The sequence below is a fragment of the Salvelinus sp. IW2-2015 genome, linkage group LG18 (genome assembly GCF_002910315.2).
Source record: "Salvelinus sp. IW2-2015 linkage group LG18, ASM291031v2, whole genome shotgun sequence".
Lineage (NCBI taxonomy): Eukaryota > Metazoa > Chordata > Actinopteri > Salmoniformes > Salmonidae > Salvelinus > Salvelinus sp. IW2-2015.
This window is the reverse complement of record NC_036858.1, coordinates 50286882-50305262: the sequence shown is the minus strand read 5'-3', so window position 1 is coordinate 50305262 and position 18381 is coordinate 50286882. Positions and strand designations below refer to the sequence as shown.

General features: G+C 41.6%; 1 protein-coding gene across 1 annotated transcript in view; it reads right to left on the bottom strand.

The window, feature by feature from the left end:
- The window catches only part of LOC111977947 (PDZ domain-containing protein 7-like), a 50757-nt gene that overhangs the window by 20514 nt on the left and 11862 nt on the right, over positions 1-18381 (bottom strand). Inside the window, exon 7 of the mRNA XM_070448704.1 lies at positions 15216-15731. Within this exon, the coding sequence (XP_070304805.1) occupies positions 15216-15731 (516 nt within the window). The remainder of the gene's footprint in view (positions 1-15215; positions 15732-18381) is intronic.

The window sequence follows — 18381 nt, the reverse complement described above, 5'->3', positions numbered from 1 at the left end:
GTTAAGCTGATTGAAATTTGGATAACAAGAGGAGTGAAATTAGGATAATAAAGGGATTGGAATTTGGATAAATAAGACTATTAAGTACTGAGTGAATGGAAGCTGTCAGGGGACTAGCTTGGGTGTGAAAGAGGTAATATGGGRGATTACTGTGCGTGTCTGAATAAGTACTCCAACCAGTTCTGTTAGCTGAGTCCAATCTATTACGTTATCTACGGTTATTATAAATGTATAGRAAGTAGCGGCAAGCTAGTCTTAGGAGAAGGCTAAAGTGAGGGCAGGAGGCTCCACTGACAATTGTCTGTAGGCATTTATAAGAGAAGTGTCTATGTGGTCAAGAAACCATAAGGAACCGTTGACGATACATATAGTGAACACCACCGCCCATCAATCTACATGTAGTGAGCACTGACACGAGAAGCCATTGAAAAGTTTGAGAGGGCAACAGCTGAGATGGATAAGGGCTGGAAACAATGAAGTTCATTGATGCCCACGGACACTGACATTTCCTCGAGAACATGATATGTGTACCTCTCGGGCTGCTGCGCTGTGATCGTTGTAGGTGGTGTGGATGTGAATAACTAAAGATGTATAATGATAAATAGGGATTCTGTATGGAGATACGAAAGAAGAGAGTATTATTTCTGAATATGCTGTTAAATGGAACACTAGAGTGAATATTTAAACCCCTGTATGACTGGAACACTGGTGTAGAGGAGGAATTTGTGATGTAACACAAATGTATAATGGGTTACTAGAGATAAAGTAACATAATATTGATTAGAATGGGTTACTGGAGATGATGAAGTAACAATATTAATAATAATAATCAACTTGCACACCCACACGTAGATGTACGTAAGTGGTGTAAAGTAAAAGGTATTCTGAGAAATGTTCAGGGTGGTCCCATTACAGATCATGTGATAAAGATAAGGTTAAAGCATTGTATGGGACTTAACTTACCCGTAACCAATACAACTATAAACTATTATGAGATTTTCACCACCCTGGTAATACATTCACATTCACATTTTGAAATAAACCCCATACCCTGTATTTTATAAATCACATGTTAATCTTGAAATAATGGACATTTAATAAGTATGAAACAGAAAGTGCGATCAGAGTGTATTAGATTGAGAAGGTCTTCCTATTGGGAAGGTAGTCCAAGTTGAGGGAAACAGATATGAAGACTAGTGAAAGTAACAAAGTGAATGGTAATTGGCTTTCAGATTGCACTCTAATAATGCAATGTCTTAGTAATTTGAAGAAGTAAATGTTTTAATACAAGGTCACATGACGAACAGAAGGATTGAGCATTGGRACTGATATTAAATTAGAGGCCGCTGTCTGGTGTTTGGGTTAGAGATAAGCTTCCTGTGGAACAATAGATAGCCACCAGTACACACTGAACTCAAACAGGCTGTAAGGGACACAGTGGAGAAATTTGTGACAGAGGTATGAATAAKKAATTGAATAAGACACGTTTTTGACAATTTCCAATTATTATTACTCAGTTCTACAGTTTGGGTAGCACCAGTGGTTTAAGTAAGAAGGTAATTTCATCAAAAACAATCATCTGTTTCCATTACATAGAACTGTGTCCATTGATTTAAGTAAGTAATGTCATCTAAAACAATAATCTGTTTCCATTACATGGAACTGTGTCCAGTATAAGTAGTTCCAAGTAAATGTTTTAKTAACGAATATTGAGCTGATAAGCCTGCACCAACCTTTTGAAGGTCCTAGCAGGTTTCATATTTTGACTAGTTTATGTCCCAGGGACAGTTTGTACAGAACTGTATGTGAATGCAACAGGTCARAATGACAATGATTACAAGAGAGGAGCTCTGRGACTGTTTACTTTAAAAAGGTGCCTATTCAGCTTGACAGGACACTGTATCATCTGATGTGTCTGAAGTATAATTCTGTATGCRCATGGGTTTATCAAGACTTCCTGCACAAGATGCAGTAAACTCGATTAAGATGTTTATTTTCTTTCTTCCAGAACGTATGGAATGTCCACTACCAAGTCTTTTTTAAATGTTTTCCAATGGTTCTGTGTCTTTCCCTTTGAGGGGCTTCCTGATGCAGGTGCCTTAGGAGAGCAGTTATTGAGACTGTACTGTGCAGTGTAAAGGTGCCCGAATCCAGCTGTTGAGGGAGCTCCCAAATTAAGTAAGGCATGGCCATTTAGTTTGTTTTTACCCTACAATTTTTACCGCACACACGCCAGCACCCACCCACACACAACCCACCTTCATAAGGAATGTACTGAAAAAAACAATGTAAATCAGGTACACAAAATGTTTGAAATATCTTTAAATAATGTTTGAGGTACAGGGAAACAAACAATCACTTAATGGGCTTGAATGAKCTCTGACCTCTGTTCTGACTTCCTGGTGAGACCTGATCACCCTCGCTAGAAAGACTAGAGACATTGGCTGAGATTTAAATGGGCTATGTAAACACTAGAAAATTAGGAAGAAGTTTAGAATKTATCAACAGTCCTGTGTGTGATTCGGGAACGAGAGAAAGAGAGAGAGTGAGCGCTGCCCCTGAATATGGGACACCTGTCTCTAGTCTTTTTTACTGTTCCTTGAATTACCATATGGGATACAATTAAGTTAAGATGGAGTCATCAAGGGTTGTAATTCTAATTGTATTTGTTATTTTGATTTAACAGGCAGTGTTGTTTTTTGGGGATGCATGAATCACGATGTGAGTCCAAAGGGGGCATTACCAGTCCCCTGGGGGCCTTTGGTAAATATGCAAATAGATTTTGTTCACATGCCTGCCTATAAAAATAAGAAATATGTTGGTAGTGGTTGACAGTTACTCAAAATAGATTTAAGTTTTCCCCATCTTAAGTGATATATGAAGTATATCGAGTGATATATGAAGAAGTGTATTGCTGTTGTTTTGTTTACTTTGTTTTTGTCTTGCTTCAATAAAAAATCGCACCAGATTGGGTCTGCTGGATAGTTGTGATATATCCCTAAAGATTAGCCCTCTGACTTCCTCACCCTGTAACTCTGCAGTGAGATTGCCATGATAGGGGAGTATAAGCCAATTTTGAGAAAATAAATTGTTTTAACTGTGTGTTGGTTTTCTCTTTGACATTTGTCTTAGATATTTGTATTAATAATATTGGTAGTAGTAATAATTTGTCATACAGTGAAAAATGTGTCATAAAGTAAATAATTTGTCTGGATTTCCTGAATCAGAAATGCCTTAAACTAAACTGTTGTTCTGGTCTGTCCTCTCTCTCGAGTTTATGGTGAATGTGACCACAGATGGTATTTAGATGCATGGAAGGGATAAATCGTCCGAGAACAGTGTGAACCTCACCCCCTCTAACCGGCTGAAGTAATTGCGACAATGGCGTTCACTATAGTCCTTACTTCTACCGTGAGACCTGAGTCCGTGCCAGCAGCCAGTACACCGCATCCACTCAAAGCTATCAACTGCCTTTTATCTCATGCCTCTCATGCCACATGAGTCCAAGTGGAGTGAGCATGGAGAGAGATCTCGTCCTAACTTCTCTCATGCTGCTGGTGTACTAGTAGGAAAATGAACAAGACATAATGGACTGTAAAGGACAGTGGCGGCTCAGGTGAGAGAAAATCGGGACATTATCAAGGGCCATCCACTTTTAACATGTACCATTGGGACGAACTGAAACGGCAGAAGAATGAGTGCCGGGAGAGAGGGGGGTGGACAACTGTGCCCTTAACTGATTTTGAGGTATCGGGATWACTGTGGAGGTCTGCACGCTGCGAAATCTATAGTACTTTAGACCAGAAATGCATTGAGATACCGATCTGTCATTAACATGACACTCGCGACAAAAGCTCCAGCAGAAATGTCATTGCCAGAATCCATCAATGAAATTGTGTAATGAAGCATATGTGTAACTGTATGAAGCAAATGTGTTAAGCCATGGTTTTACAAGAAGAATTGTACAACCCAGAATGAAGGGTTTGAAATGATGAAGTGTCTGGTTTTATGTGTTGATTTCCCTTACTTAAAAGTATAGAACCGTATGATAGAAGCTATAAGCTAAGGTTTACCTATAAAATGTAATGATAATTATCACAGATTGAGTGATAAGAGGGGGGAATCTGACGGAAAATGCTTTGTTTGTGCTTTTCTAATAACCAATTTCTGTGTTCATGCAAGTGACAAATCCTCACTATCAGTATCTGGAATTTGGCAGTATGCCCAGACCCTTGTTTTGAGAACGAAGCAGTTTCAAGGTCTCAGTTTAGAGAGAAGAATGACCCAGTATGGTCAGTCACATGAATGAAGCAAACATTGATGAATAGGGCTGTTGCGGTGACCGTATTGCCGCCACACTGGTGGTCACGAGTCATGAAGGCAGTCAAATTCCATGTAGTCACGGTAATTAGGCTTCTCCAAGCTCTGATGCTGCTGCTGGTCACTTCTTAGGGCTAGGGGGCAATATCCTGAATTTCCGCCTGACTGATGTGCCCAAAGTAAACTGCCTGTTACTCAGGCCCAGAAGCCAGGATATGCATGTAATTGGTAGCATTGGATATAAACACTCTGACGTTTCTAAAACTGTTAAAACAATGTCTGAGACTATAACAGAATTGATAGGGCATGCGGAAATCCCAAGAAAATCCGACCAGAATTAGTTAATTCAGCTCCCAGGCTCTTATTATGGAAACCTATTGGAAACCCCTATGTCCGTCACCCAAATTGCAATTCCTATGGCTTCCACGAGATGTCAACAGTCAAGGTTATTCAAGGTATCAGGGTTCTTTTTTGAAAAACTAACAAGTATTTGGTGTTTTTGTTGGAAGAGCACCTGGACCAAATCAGTCTTTCGGCGTGCGAGGGAGAAGGCATGTGCTTACAAATGGTCCTTTCCTATTGAACATAGTACTTTCTGTGTTAAATATTACAGTTTATTTACATTTTAGACTACCTGAGGATTAAATAGAAACGTTGTTCGACTTGTTTGGACGTAGCTTTTTGGACTCCTTTGTCTGCATTTTGAACGAGTGGATTACTGAAATCAATGGCGCCAACTAAACTGACTTTTTGGCATRTAAAGAAGAATTTTATTGAACAAAAGAGGAAGATCTTCAAAGGTAAGTGATTTATTTAATCGCTATTTGTGATTTTGTGAAGCCTGTGCTGGTTGAAAAATATCTTGATGTGGGGCGCTGTCCTCAGATAATCGCATGGTATGCTWTCGCCGTGAAGCCTTTTTGAAATCTGACAATGTAGCTGGATTAACAAGAACATAAGCTTTTAAATGATATAAGATGTTCATGAATGTTTAATATTACAAAAAATAATATKAATTGCGCGCCCTCCAATTTCCCCCGGATGTTGTCGGCTTCAATCCCGCTAGCGGGACACCTACCCCCAAGATTAATAGCCTACCAAACCTTCTAACTGCCTGGTCCTCAGCACTCTATTGTCCCTCTAATCACTCTGACGTCAATGCAAATGTAATTGGAAATCTAATCAAACACTTCATGAGAGCCCATGAGCTCATGTTGCACAACATTTCTATAGGCTATGCATTTGCGCGAGAAAACAGAGTGATGGCATCTACTAAAAAGCTTTCTATAGGCTAGGTCTACTGTATTTATTTCTCACCTTTCCTAATATTAAGCACATTGCTTATATTTACAACAGGAGTTTAGCCTACCGTCCTCCATTCGATATATTCAAGTGCATAGATGACATTTATTTTTTCCCGCTGCCCGCTGCCCGTTTCGATGCAGGTGCATGATAATTTTACACATATTATTTAGTATATGTAAAGACAAGATTAAATCAGGAATAGTCTGATGGGTGACAATATTAGCCTATCACTTGTGAATGATATATTATCACTTGTGAATGATGCCAAGCATAAGAAACAATGCTTTTTTCCCCAACTTTTTCAATTCATAGTAGCACACCTCATGTAGCCTAGCTGATAGGCCTATATGGTTTTGACAAGGTTTGTATCACAACTGAAGTGGCCAAATAACTTCTTAATATAATAAAGCTCATTAATCCGCTTTACAAGTGGTGTAGAGCAAACTGGCATACATAAGCAGCGCTTGAGTAAAGTTTGGGGAAGATAATTTTCATCACAAAAATGCACCTTTATAATAAAAGCATTACATGCATAATTGCTTTTGCGGTCACTTTTGATAATGGTGTTTTCAGCTAATGGAACATTCCGCTTATAGCCTACTRCCATGTGCGCATTGCTGTGCTTATAATGTGAAGAATTACCCTAATARTTTGGAAACATTTCAAGCTAAATGTTCTGATCTGTTATGTCCGGCACATTGCATAAAGCGTTTTTTTAAATGCTTTTTTTATGCTAGTGGTTGTATTAATTTAGGATCTATCGCATCCCACAACTGTCCCAGACTATGTTTGAAGACTATGTTAGCCTTCATTTCTCAGAACAAGAATAGACTGATGAGTTTCAGAAGAAAGTTCTTTGTTTCTGGCTATTTTGAGCCTGTAATCGAACCCACAAATGCTGATGCTCCAGATACTCAACTAGTCTAAAGAAGGCCAGTTTTATTGCTTCTTTAATCAGAACAACATGTTTCAGCTGTATTAACATAATTACAAAATGGTTTTCTAATGGTCAATTAGCCTTTTTTGGCTAAGCTAACACAACGTGTCATTGGAACACAGGAGTGATGGTTGCTGATAATGGGCCTCTGTACGCCTACTGTGTGTAGATATTCCATTTMAAAAATCTGCCGTTTCCAGCTACAATAGTCATTTACAACATTAACAATGTCTACACTGTATTTCTGATCAATTTCATGTTATTTTAAATGKACAATTTTTTTGCTTTTCYTTCAAAAACAAGGACATTTCTAAGTGACCCTAAACTTTGAACGGTAGTATAAATATATGGACGAGCAATGTCAGATCRGCACAGACCTAAGATACAGTAGAACAGAATACAGTATATACATATAAGATGAGTAATGCAAAATATGTCAACATTATTAAAGTGACTAGTGTTCCATTTATTAAAGTGGCCAGTGACTTCAAGTCTATGTATGTAGGCAGCAGCCTCTAATGTGTTATTGATGGCTATTTAACAGTCTGATGGCCTTGAGATAGAAGCTGTTTTTCAGTCTCTTGGTCCCAGCTTTGATGCACCTGTACTGACCTCACCTTCTGGATAATAGAGGGGTGAACAGGCAGTGGCTCGGGTGGTTGTTGTCCTTGATGATTTTTTGGGCCTTCCTGTGACATTGGGTGCTGTAGGTGTCCTGGAGTGCAGGTAGTTTGCCCCCAGTGATGTTTTGGACAGACCCCACCACCCTCTGCAGAGCCCTGTGGTTGTGGGCGGTGCAGTTGCCGTACCAGGTGGCGATACAGCCCAACAGGATGCTCTCAATTGTGCATCTGTAAATGTTTGAGAGAGTTTTAGGTGACACGCCTAATTTCTTCAGCATCCTGAGGTTGAAGAGGCGCTGTTGCGCCTTCTTCACCACACTGTCTGTGTGGGTGGACCATTTAGGTTTGTCAGTGATGTGTATGCCGAGGAACTTGAAGCTTTTCCCCTTCTCCACTGCAGTCCCGTCAATGTGGATAGGGGGGGTGCTCCCTCTGCTGTTTCCTGAAGTCCACGATCATCTCTTTTGTTTTGTTGACGTTGAGCATGARGTTGTTTTCCTGGCACCACAYTCCCAGAGCCCTCACCTCCTCCCTGTAGGCTGTCTCATCATTGTTGGTAAACAAGCCCCTACTGTTGTGTCGTCTGCAAACTTGATGATTGAGTTGGAGGCTTGCGTGGCCACGCAGTCATGGGTGAACAGGGAGTACATGAGGGGGCTGAGCACGCACCCTTGTTGGGCCCCAGTGTTGAGGATTAGCGAAGTGGACGTGTTTCCTACCTTCACCACATGGGGGYGGCCCGTCAGGAAGTCCAGGACTCAGTTGCACAGGGTGGGGTTCAGACCCAGGGCCTTGAGTTTAATGATGAGCTTGGAGGGTACTATGGTGTTGAATGCTGAGCTATAGTCAATGAACATCATTCTTACATAGGTTTTCCTCTTGTCCAGATGGGATAGGGCAGTTTGCATTGCTTCGTCTGTGGATCTATTGGGGCGGTTAGCAAATTGAAGTGGGTCTAGGGTGGCCGGTAAGCTAGAGGTATATGATCCTTGACTAGTCTCTCAAAGCACTTCATGATGACGGAAGTGAGTGCTTGGGGGCAATAGTCATTTAGTTCAGTTACCTTAGCTTTCTTGGGTACAGGAACAATGGTGGACATCTTGATGTCTGTGGGGACAGCAGACTGGGGTACGGAGAGATTGAATATGTCGGTAAACACACCAGCTAGCTGGTCTGYGCATGCTCTGAGGATGTGGCCAGGCATGCCGTCTGGGCTGGCAGCCTTGCGAGGGTTAACACGCTTAAATGTCTTACTCACGTCGGCCATGGAGATGGAGAGCCCACAGTCCTTGGTAGCAGGCCGCGTTGGTGGCACTGTGTTATCCTCAAAGCGGGCGAAGAAGGTGTTTAGCTTGTCCGGAAGCAAGACGTCGGTGTCCGTGACATGGCTGATTTTTCTTTTGTAGTCCGTGATTGTCTGTAGACCCTGCCACATACAACTCATGTCTGAGCCGTTGAATTGCGTCTCCACTTTGTCTCTATACTGACGCTTTGCCTGTTTGATTGCCTTGCGGAGGGAATAACTACACTGTTTTTAATCAGCCATATTCCCAGTCCACTTGCCATGGTTAAGTGTGGTGGTTTGCGCGTTCAGTTTTGCGCGAATTTTGCCATCTATCTACGGTTTCTGATTAGGGTAGGTTTTAATAGGATACAACATCTCCTATACACTTCCTGATAAACTCAGTCACCGTATCAGTATATTCGTCAATGTTATTCTCGGAGACTACCTGGAACATATCCCAGTCTGCATGATCAAAACAATCTTGAAGCGTGGATTCCGATTGGTCAGACCAGCATTGAATAGTCCTCATCACGGGTACTTCTTGTTTGAGTTTCTGCCTATGGGAATGGAGGAGCAAAATGGAGTCGTGGTCAGATTTRACGAAAGGAGGGCAGGGAAGGGCCTTGTAGGCATCCCRGAAGTTGGAGTAGCAATGGTTGAGTGTTTCCAGTACACTGTTAATAAAGAATAATCAATTAGGCCCTAATATATGGATTTCACATGACTGGGCAGGGGCGCATAGACCCACCTTCTTCGGTCCCAGGTCCACCCACTGGGGAGCCAGGCCCAGCCAATCAGAATTCGGTTTTCCCCACAAAATTGATTTTTTTCATTAGCTGTCCGGGTGGCTGCAGACGATCCCACAGGTAAAGAAGCCGGATGTGGAGGTCCTGGGCTAGCGTGGTTACACTAGTCTGCGGTTCTGTGGTTGGTTGGAAGTACTGCCAAATTCTCTAAAACGACATTGGAGGTGTCTTGTGGTAGAGAAATGAACATTCAATTCTCTGGCAACATCTCTGGTGGACATTCCTGCAGTCAGCATTTAAAATGCACATTCCCTGAAAACATCTGTGGCATTGTGTTCTGTGACAAAACTGCACATTTTAGAGTGGCCTCCTATTGTCCCCACCACAAGGTGCACCTGTGTAATGATCATGCTATTTAATCAGCTTCTTGATATGCCACACCTGTCAGGTGGATGGATTATCTTGGCAAAGGAGAATTACTCACTAACAGGGATGTAAACAAATGTGTGCTCAAATTTTTGGAATTTTTGTGCGTTTTTGTGCGTTTGGAACATTTCTGAGATCTTTCATTTCAGCTAATGAAACATGGGACAAACACTTTACATGTTGTGTTTATATTTTTGTTCAGTATGCTGTAGGATAGATGGGAGATATCAGGCGACTCCTAACAGTTAGGAAGAGTTATGACATGAAGGCTCTGGTATCAAATGAGTGGTTAAGGAGCAGAACAATTTCACTTGTTAAAGCTGCACATTTTTGGGAAACCCAACCAAATTGACATAGAAATGTGAGTTATATATCTGTCATTCTCGTTGAAAGCCAGTCTAAGAAGAAGTACAGTGCATTCAGAAAGTATTCCAACCCCTTCCCTTTTCGAAATTGAACTACTGAATCCTGTTTCCATTAATCATCCTTGAGATGTTTCTACAACTTGATTGAAGTCCACCTGTGGTAAATTAAATTGATTGGACATGATTTGGAAAGGCACACACCTGTCTATATAAGGTCCCACATTTGACAGTGCATGTCAAAGAAAAAACCAAGCCATGAGGTCGAAGAGCACCGAGCCCGGATTGTGTCGAGGCACAGATCTGGGGAAGGGTACCAACACATTTCTGCAGCATTGAAGGTCCCCAAGAACACAGCGGCCTCCATCATTCTGGAATGGAGGAAGTTTGGAACCACCAAGACTCTTCTTAGAGCTGGCCGCCAGGCCAAACTGAGAAATCAGGGGAGAAGGGCCTTGGTCAAGGAGGTGACCTCAGACTGGGGCGAAGGTTCACCTTCYAACAGGACAACGACCCTAAGCACACTGCCAAGACAACGCAGGAGTGGCTTTGGGACAAGTCTCTGAATGTCCATGAGTGGCCCAGCCATAGCCCAGAACCCGATCGAACATCTCTGGAGTGACCTGAAAATAGCTGTGCAGCAACGCTCCCCATCCAACCTGACAGAGCTTGAGAGGATCTGCAGAGAAGAATGGGAGAAAGTGCCCAAATACAGGTGTGCCAAGCTTGTAGAGTCATACCCAAGAAGACTCTAGGCTGTAATCGCTGCCAAAGGTGCTTCAACAAAGTACTGAGTAAAGGGTCTGAATACTCATGTAAATACGATAAATAWWWWWTTTWAAATACATTTGCAAAAMATTCTACAAACCTGTTTTTGTTTTGTCATTATGGTTTATTGTGTGTAGATTGATGAGAAAAAAACTAATTTTTATCCATTTTAGAATAAGGCTGTAACGTAACAAAATGTGGATAAAGTCAATAGGTCTGAATACTTTCCGAATGCACTGTAGATCTGTTATATGTGTGCTATTTCTATGCTTCCCGTTCTTAAATGTAGTTTTTGCATCTTTCAAAATGCTGAAAATACAATATTTTTGGTTGTTGACAAAATACTTCACAGCGGTTTAGAATGTACATTGATTCTCTACACTACATTGCTTATTTAGTCACATAAACTGAAATTAGGTGAACTTTTAGAATTTTAGCAACCCTCCCTTAAAATCTGGTCCCAATTCCGAAGTCACTTTATCCTTAAACAAGCAAGCGGCTGCTCTCCATTAACATTTAATCATCTCTTCCCAGCGTCACAGATTGACACGACATTCCAGTTCTGGCACAGGAGCGGTCTGGTGTTATTTTTGTGACCTATTTGTTGATAACACGTTGGTCTCATTCGATACTCTGAGGGTTGACCGTAATATTCCCAATACCCAACACATTTTTAGATACCTGCACTCACAGCTTTGCCAAAAAAAGATTTAGATTAATTTACACTCGAGCCTACTAAGTGTCCAGCCGAGAGGTGCTTAGATCTTAACCCTTATCTGAAGGGCGCAATCTCGAGATTATACAACATAATACAGAACATKAATCCGCCTTTCTTTGCAAATACAAAATCTGCATGGGAGCAAGACATAGGTGGCGAGCTACCCGATGATATATGGCAACAAAGTATTGAGTGTACCCACACATCATCATTTTGAATAAGGCATGGGCTTATTCAGTTTAAGGTTTTGCACCGTCTCCATTACTCAAATGACAGATTGGCAAAAATATACCCAAATGACGACTGTGGGACACACGTTTTGGTCATGCCAATCTTTGAGTGGCCTCTGGGACCCCATTTTTGAGACATTCTCACATATGTGTAATACAACTGTTAGCCCCAACCCAGTCACTGACATTTTTGGGGAACTTCCTCTAGACCAGAATGCTACCACGCCACTCTGCTAGCTCGCCGCCTTGTCCTCTTTCACTGGACGACTGCAAAGCCGCCCTCCTTTATGCAGTGGGTTAAGGAGGTGATGTCATCTCTGCCTCTGGAGAAGGTTAGGTACACTGTGCATGGGTCCCGACAAAAGTTAGACTTAATCTGGTCCCCATTAATACAATACGTGGCGAGCCTGCCTTTTACATAGTGTAACTTGCATAGTTTGGTAAGCAAGTCATGTCTGTTCTAGTGGTCATTTGTGCTGATAATCTTTATTGAACTTTTTTCCCCCATCGTTTTTGTTTCTATTACTGTTAGTTTCTGTTTTTCTTTCCTATTTAACTTACTTTTATAGATGCCTTGAGGGGTGGGTGGTTGGGAGGGAGGAAGGGAGTGAGGGAGGGAGGGGATGGATGTATGGATGGATGGATGGGAGAATGAGGGGTTGCGGTTGTACTGTTTTTGTTGTTATATCTGAAAATCGATAAATAAAGTAAAAAATCTAAAATATACATTTTAGCAACCAGGAAATGGCGGCACGATTTCTGCATATTCACCTTTAAAGTAAATTGACTAAATTAAATCAAATACTACCATGTGAAAAGCCCATTTGTTACAAGTAATCTCTTTGTCTTTGTTAAATGGGTCTTTGTTAAATGCTTTGCTTGTGGATGTACCTTTGCCAGATTGAGGTTCACAGAGAAAAATGACAAAAATAATTGTATGTGTTTGTTATTTCAAAGTATAATTCATTAGACTTTGCATGGTTCTATGCTCACACTGGCCAATACAAGTGGATGATACACTCTTCAGTAAGAGGTTAAAGACTGTTCATCTCTCATCCAGTCACATTCTCTGCCCTCTCCAGTAAATCATTCCTAGTAGACAAGAACCCGGTAATATTGATGTATTGTACACAGATGGTTACATTCACTGTTATTTTGAAACCTCTGCCGCAGTCATCTGGATAACATTAACAAAAGTATGACTCGGGGTGCATCTCAATAGTCTGAAGTGACTTTCTTTGTGTCCTTTCCCTCATCTGCATAAAGTAGCCATCGGGTAAAATCAAATACCTGTTACTGTACAGTCGTGGCCAAAAGTTTTGAGAATGACACAAATATACATTTTCACAAAGTCTGCTGCCTCAGTTTGTATGATGGCATTTTGCATATACTCCAGAATGTTATGAAGAGTGATCAGATGAATTGCAATTCATTGCAAAGTCCCTCTTTGCCATGCAAAGGAACTGAATCCCAAAAAAACATTTCCACTGCATTTCAGCCCTGCCACAAAAGGACCAGCTGACATCATGTCAGTGATTCTCTCGTTAACACAGGTGTGAGTGTTGACGAGGATAAGGCTGGTGATCTCTCCGTCATGCTGATTGAGTTCGAATAACAGACTGTAAGCTTCAAAAGGAGGGTGGTGCTTGGAATCATTGTTCTTCCTCTGTCAATCATGGTTACCTGCAAGGAAACACGTACCGTCATCATTGCTTTGCACAAAAAGGGCTTCACAGGCAAGGATATTGCACCTAAATCAACCATTTATCGGATCATCAAGAACTTCAAGGAGAGCGGTTCAATTGTTGTGAAGATGGCTTCAGGGCGCCCAAGAAAGTCCAGCAAGCACCAGGACTGTCTCCTAAAGTTGATTCAGCTGCGGGATCGGGGCACCACCAGTACAGAGCTTGCTCAGGAATGACAGCAGACAGGTGTGAGTGCATCTACACGCACAGTGAGGCAAAGACTTTTAGAGGATGGCCTGGTGTCAAGAAGGGCAGCAAAGAAGCCACTTCTCTCCAGGAAAAACATCAGGGAAAGACTGATATTCTGCAAAAGGTACAGGGATTGGATTGCTGAGGACTGGGGTAAAGTCATTTTCTCTGATGAATGCCCTTTCCGATTGTTTGGGGCATCCGGAAAAAAGCTTGTCCGGAGAAGACAAGGTGAGYGCTACCATCAGTCCTGTGTCATGCCAACAGTAAAGCATCCTGAGACCATTCATGTGTGGGATTGCTTCTCAGCCAAGGGAGTGGGCTCACTCACAATTTTGCCTAAGAACACAGCCATGAATAAAGAATGGTACCAACACATCCTCCGAGAGCAACTTCTCCCAACCATCCAGGAACAGTTTGGTGACGAACGATGCCTTTTCCAACATGATGGACCACCTTGCCATAAGGCAAAAGTGATAACTAAGTGGCTCGGGGAAGAAAACATTGATATTTTGGGTCCAAGGCCAGGAAACTCCCCAGACCTTAATCCCATTGAGATCTTGTGGTCAATCCTCAAGAGGCGGGTGGACAAACAAAAACCCACAAATTCTGACAAACTCCAAGCATTGATTATGCAAGAATGGGCTGCCATCAGTCAGGATGTGGCCCAGAAGTTAATTGACAACATGCCAGGGCGGATTGCAGAGGTCTTGAAAAAGAAGGGTCAACACTGCAAATATTGACTAATTGCATCAACTTCGTGTAATTGTCAATAAAAGCCTTTGACACTTATGACTTCACTATTCCATAGTAACATCTGACAAAAATATCTAAAGACACTGAACCAGCAAACTTTGGAAATTAATATTTGTGTCATTCTCAAAACTTTTGGCCACGACTGTCGGTATCACCACCATTTTGCTTTCACCTTTTCTTTGTTTTCAGATCAGTGCAGTTGAAGGAGAGGAGAGCATAGACTATTGAAATGCACCCTCAGACAGTACTGCCTGATTCACACTATTGAGCCAAGTCGAGCTGTGCAATGCTGGCCTGGTTAAGCATACACCATAGTTCTGAAACCATGCTGGAAAGGACAATGTGAAATAAAAATGTCCTGGCCAACACAGTTTGGTTCGGGTTGGCCCTATAGTGTGAAAAAGGCTTCAGTGTTGTTTTCGTTGACTTCCTGGTGAGAGGGAGGGCCAGTGGGGTCGTGTGCAGGTCATCAGACTCCAGCTCAGAGGGGATCTCCCTAAAGCTCAGAGGGCGTATCTCATTACCCAGAGGCACCCACAGCCACAGGCACTGAACTGAACTCTGGGTAACTCTAGTGTGGCGAAGGAGATAGTTGCTCTGGGTTAGGATTAAATATACAGCTATGCCTATTCATGTATCAAAAACAGGAGGGAGGGATACATTCCAAAAACAGTTTTTTGACAACAATGTATTTCCCATTTATGATTCCATGGCCTCTGTTCTCTTAGACCTTTGGATTTCTTGCGGATCATACGCTGTGGACTGGGAACTATTTACATGAACTGATCATAGTTTTGCTCCTCACCTGTAACTGTGATATGGCTCTGGGATCGTCTGATGGGCTTTCTCGGTCTGCTCAGGGCCATAAGCACCGCCGTTTTCGGGGAGTCYTGCGCCACGTCCTGTTCCCCTGGTGACAACATCCCCCCTTTGCCCCTTCCCCCATCTCCAGCCCCTCCCCTTTCCACAGGACCCTCTCCTTTCCCCCGAATTGGTGTGTCCTTCAAAATCACAGTGGCGCCTAGCGTCCGGCTTGTTTCCATGGCAACCAGCCTTCCATGAGGCGAGTGGGGTGCGTTAGAGTCCAAGGGGGGGTGTAGGTCAGTCTGCATGGCGGTCTCTGCGGTGCGTTCGGAGCTGCTGGTGCGGCGAGAGCGGTCCTCAGTGGAGATGCAGACGTCCACCATGTCGGAGCCAAAGGCGGGGGGGAAGAGGACCTGGGAGAGACCACTAAGGGAGCTGAGGGGGGTGGAAGACAGGGAGGAGGCCGAGGAGTAAGAGTCAGATCCCTGGGAGGAGGACGGAGGCCCTCCATTGGCCACTGCATGGGGAAGAAGAGGAACTCATTTAGAAACAGTAGCTGGAGATTTGAAAAGTAAATGTATAGTGTTTCAATACCAAAGGACACAATATAATATTCTCTAATGATGCAAAATTTATGTTAAAGACACGTATTGGTAGTTTGATGAAAGTGACCACCAGTGAACCTCATAAGTGGAGTTGAAATCAGAGTTTATTGTGTAATCAGAATGAAGTCATGTTTTCCTCAGTTTTATAGTGTGTCCTCAAATCATCCAACTCTAGTTCCCATCCCACAGTCCACGAGCTGTATACATAACACACATTTTTCACACGATCATAAAGTCTTTGTAGTTGGTACAGACTAACATCTGGCTGAGTTCACTGTTTGTTTATTTGTTTATTTGGATCCCCATAAGCTTTTGCAGAAGCAGCAGCTACTCTTCCTGGGGTCCACAAAAAACACAAAACATGACAAGTAACAAAACACTGATAGACAAGGACAGTCACACACATTTTAAATACAACGATATACAAACAAAGCAACTAAAAAATTATACAAAAAATACAACAACAAAAATGATGTGTGTGTTAGTGTGTTTTTAATCTGTTTTTTCAAGGTACATTTGCTGTTTGCAATCATGGCTCTGTATAAAACTGTGTGTTGCCGGAAATTTGTTTTGGACTTGGGGACTGAGAAGAGACCCCTGGTGGTATGTATTGTGGGGTATGTATGGGTGTCTGAGCTGAATGTTATTTGATTATGCAGACAATCTAGATTTTTCACCACAGTAATATTTCTCATAAAACTAGAAGAGAAGCAGTTAATCTCTCGTCAACCCTCAACCAGAAAAGACTGGCATGCATGTTGTTTATGTTTGTTCTGTATGTGCAGTTAGGGGCTCTGTTTTAAGCAAGCTGCAGCATGGCTAAGTCTTTCTTCGCTGCACTTGACCATATTACTGGACAGTAATCAAGATGGGACAAGACCAGAGCCTAAACAACTAATACAGTTGATTGTTGTGTCAAAAAGCAGAACATATTTTTATAACAGACATACCCCTCCCCATCTTCACAAGAAATTTGTCAATATGACTTGATAATTGACCATCCAATGTTATACACCTAGGAGTTTAGCTTCCTCAACTTGCTCAATGGTCGTACCAGTCTTAAATACCATGTATTCAAGAACAGTTTATTATTAATCACCCACTCTGATACTGACTTTAACTCATTATTTAGAATTTAAGTGAGCTCACTGGCTTTGGGTGCTGACATGTGGAATCTGCATACATAGTCATTCTAGCTTCATGTAAGACCAGTGGCAAATCCTTTGTTAAAATAGAGAAGAGTAATGGCCCAAGGCAACTGCCCCCCTGGGACACTGCACTGTACATATCTTATGTTAGAGAAGCTTCCATTGAAGAACGCTCTCTGGGTTCTATTGGATAAATAACTCTCCAACCATGTGATGGCAGGTGATATAAAGTTTTTTCAATAAAAATGTATGATTAATAACATCAAAGGCTGCGCTGAAATCTAACAATACATCTCCAACTATAATCTTATTATCTATTTCTTTTAACCAATCATCAGTCAGAGTCAGTGCAGTAGAAGTTGAGTGCCCTTCTCTATTTGCATGCTGAAAGTCAGTAGTTAACTTGTTCTCTGAAAAATAGCATTGTATTTGGTCAAACACAATCCYATCCATCAGTTTACTAAGAACAGGCAGCAAACTGATTGGGCGACTGTTAGAGCCAGCAAATGGTGCTTTACTATTTTTAGGCAGTGGAATTACTTTAGCTTCCTTCCACGCCTGTGGCACAAACTCATTTGGGCTTTGGTTAAAGATATAGCAAATAGTAGCGGTAATACAGTCTGCTACCATTTTCAATAGTTTCCAATCACTGTTGTCTATACCTGGTGGCTTATCATTATTGATGGATAACAATAGTTTTTCCACCTCTCCCACACAAACTTGACCAAATTCCAAACAGCAATCCTTCACTTTCATTTTTAGATATTTTATACRAAAATATGATGGTTCACTGTTCAATGTTGTCATTTCACTTCTGAGTTTCCACTTTACTAGTGAAATAGTCATTGAAATGATTGGCAATATCGAAAGGTTTCGTTAAAAATGACCCATCTACTTCAATGAACGATGGAGATTAATTGGGTTTTCTGCCCATGACATCATTTAAGGTACTCCAAAGTATTTTTCCATTGTGTTTTATGTCATTTATCTTTGTTTGGTAATATATGTTTAGTCACAATATTTCTCAATTTACATCATGTCAACCAATCAGCTGAGCAGCCTGACTTCTTTTCCACCTCTTTGGCCTAATTGCTTTGAAGCATATTTTTTTTAAATTCATCATCAATCCAGGAAACTCTAATAATTCTCGCAGTTAGGAAACTAACAGGTGCATGCTTGTCAACAATTAGCATTAATACTTGTTTTAATACTTCCAGTGCTGCATCTGGATTCAATTCCTCATACACATCAGACCAATATACATTTTTTACATCTTCAACAAAATAACATTTTCTATGATCTCTTATAAATGACTTTAGGCCCAACCTTTGGCACTTTGGCTTTCCTTATTATTGCCACAATGTTATGGTCACTACAGACAATGCAAACTGATATTGCTTTGGAGCAAGGCTCT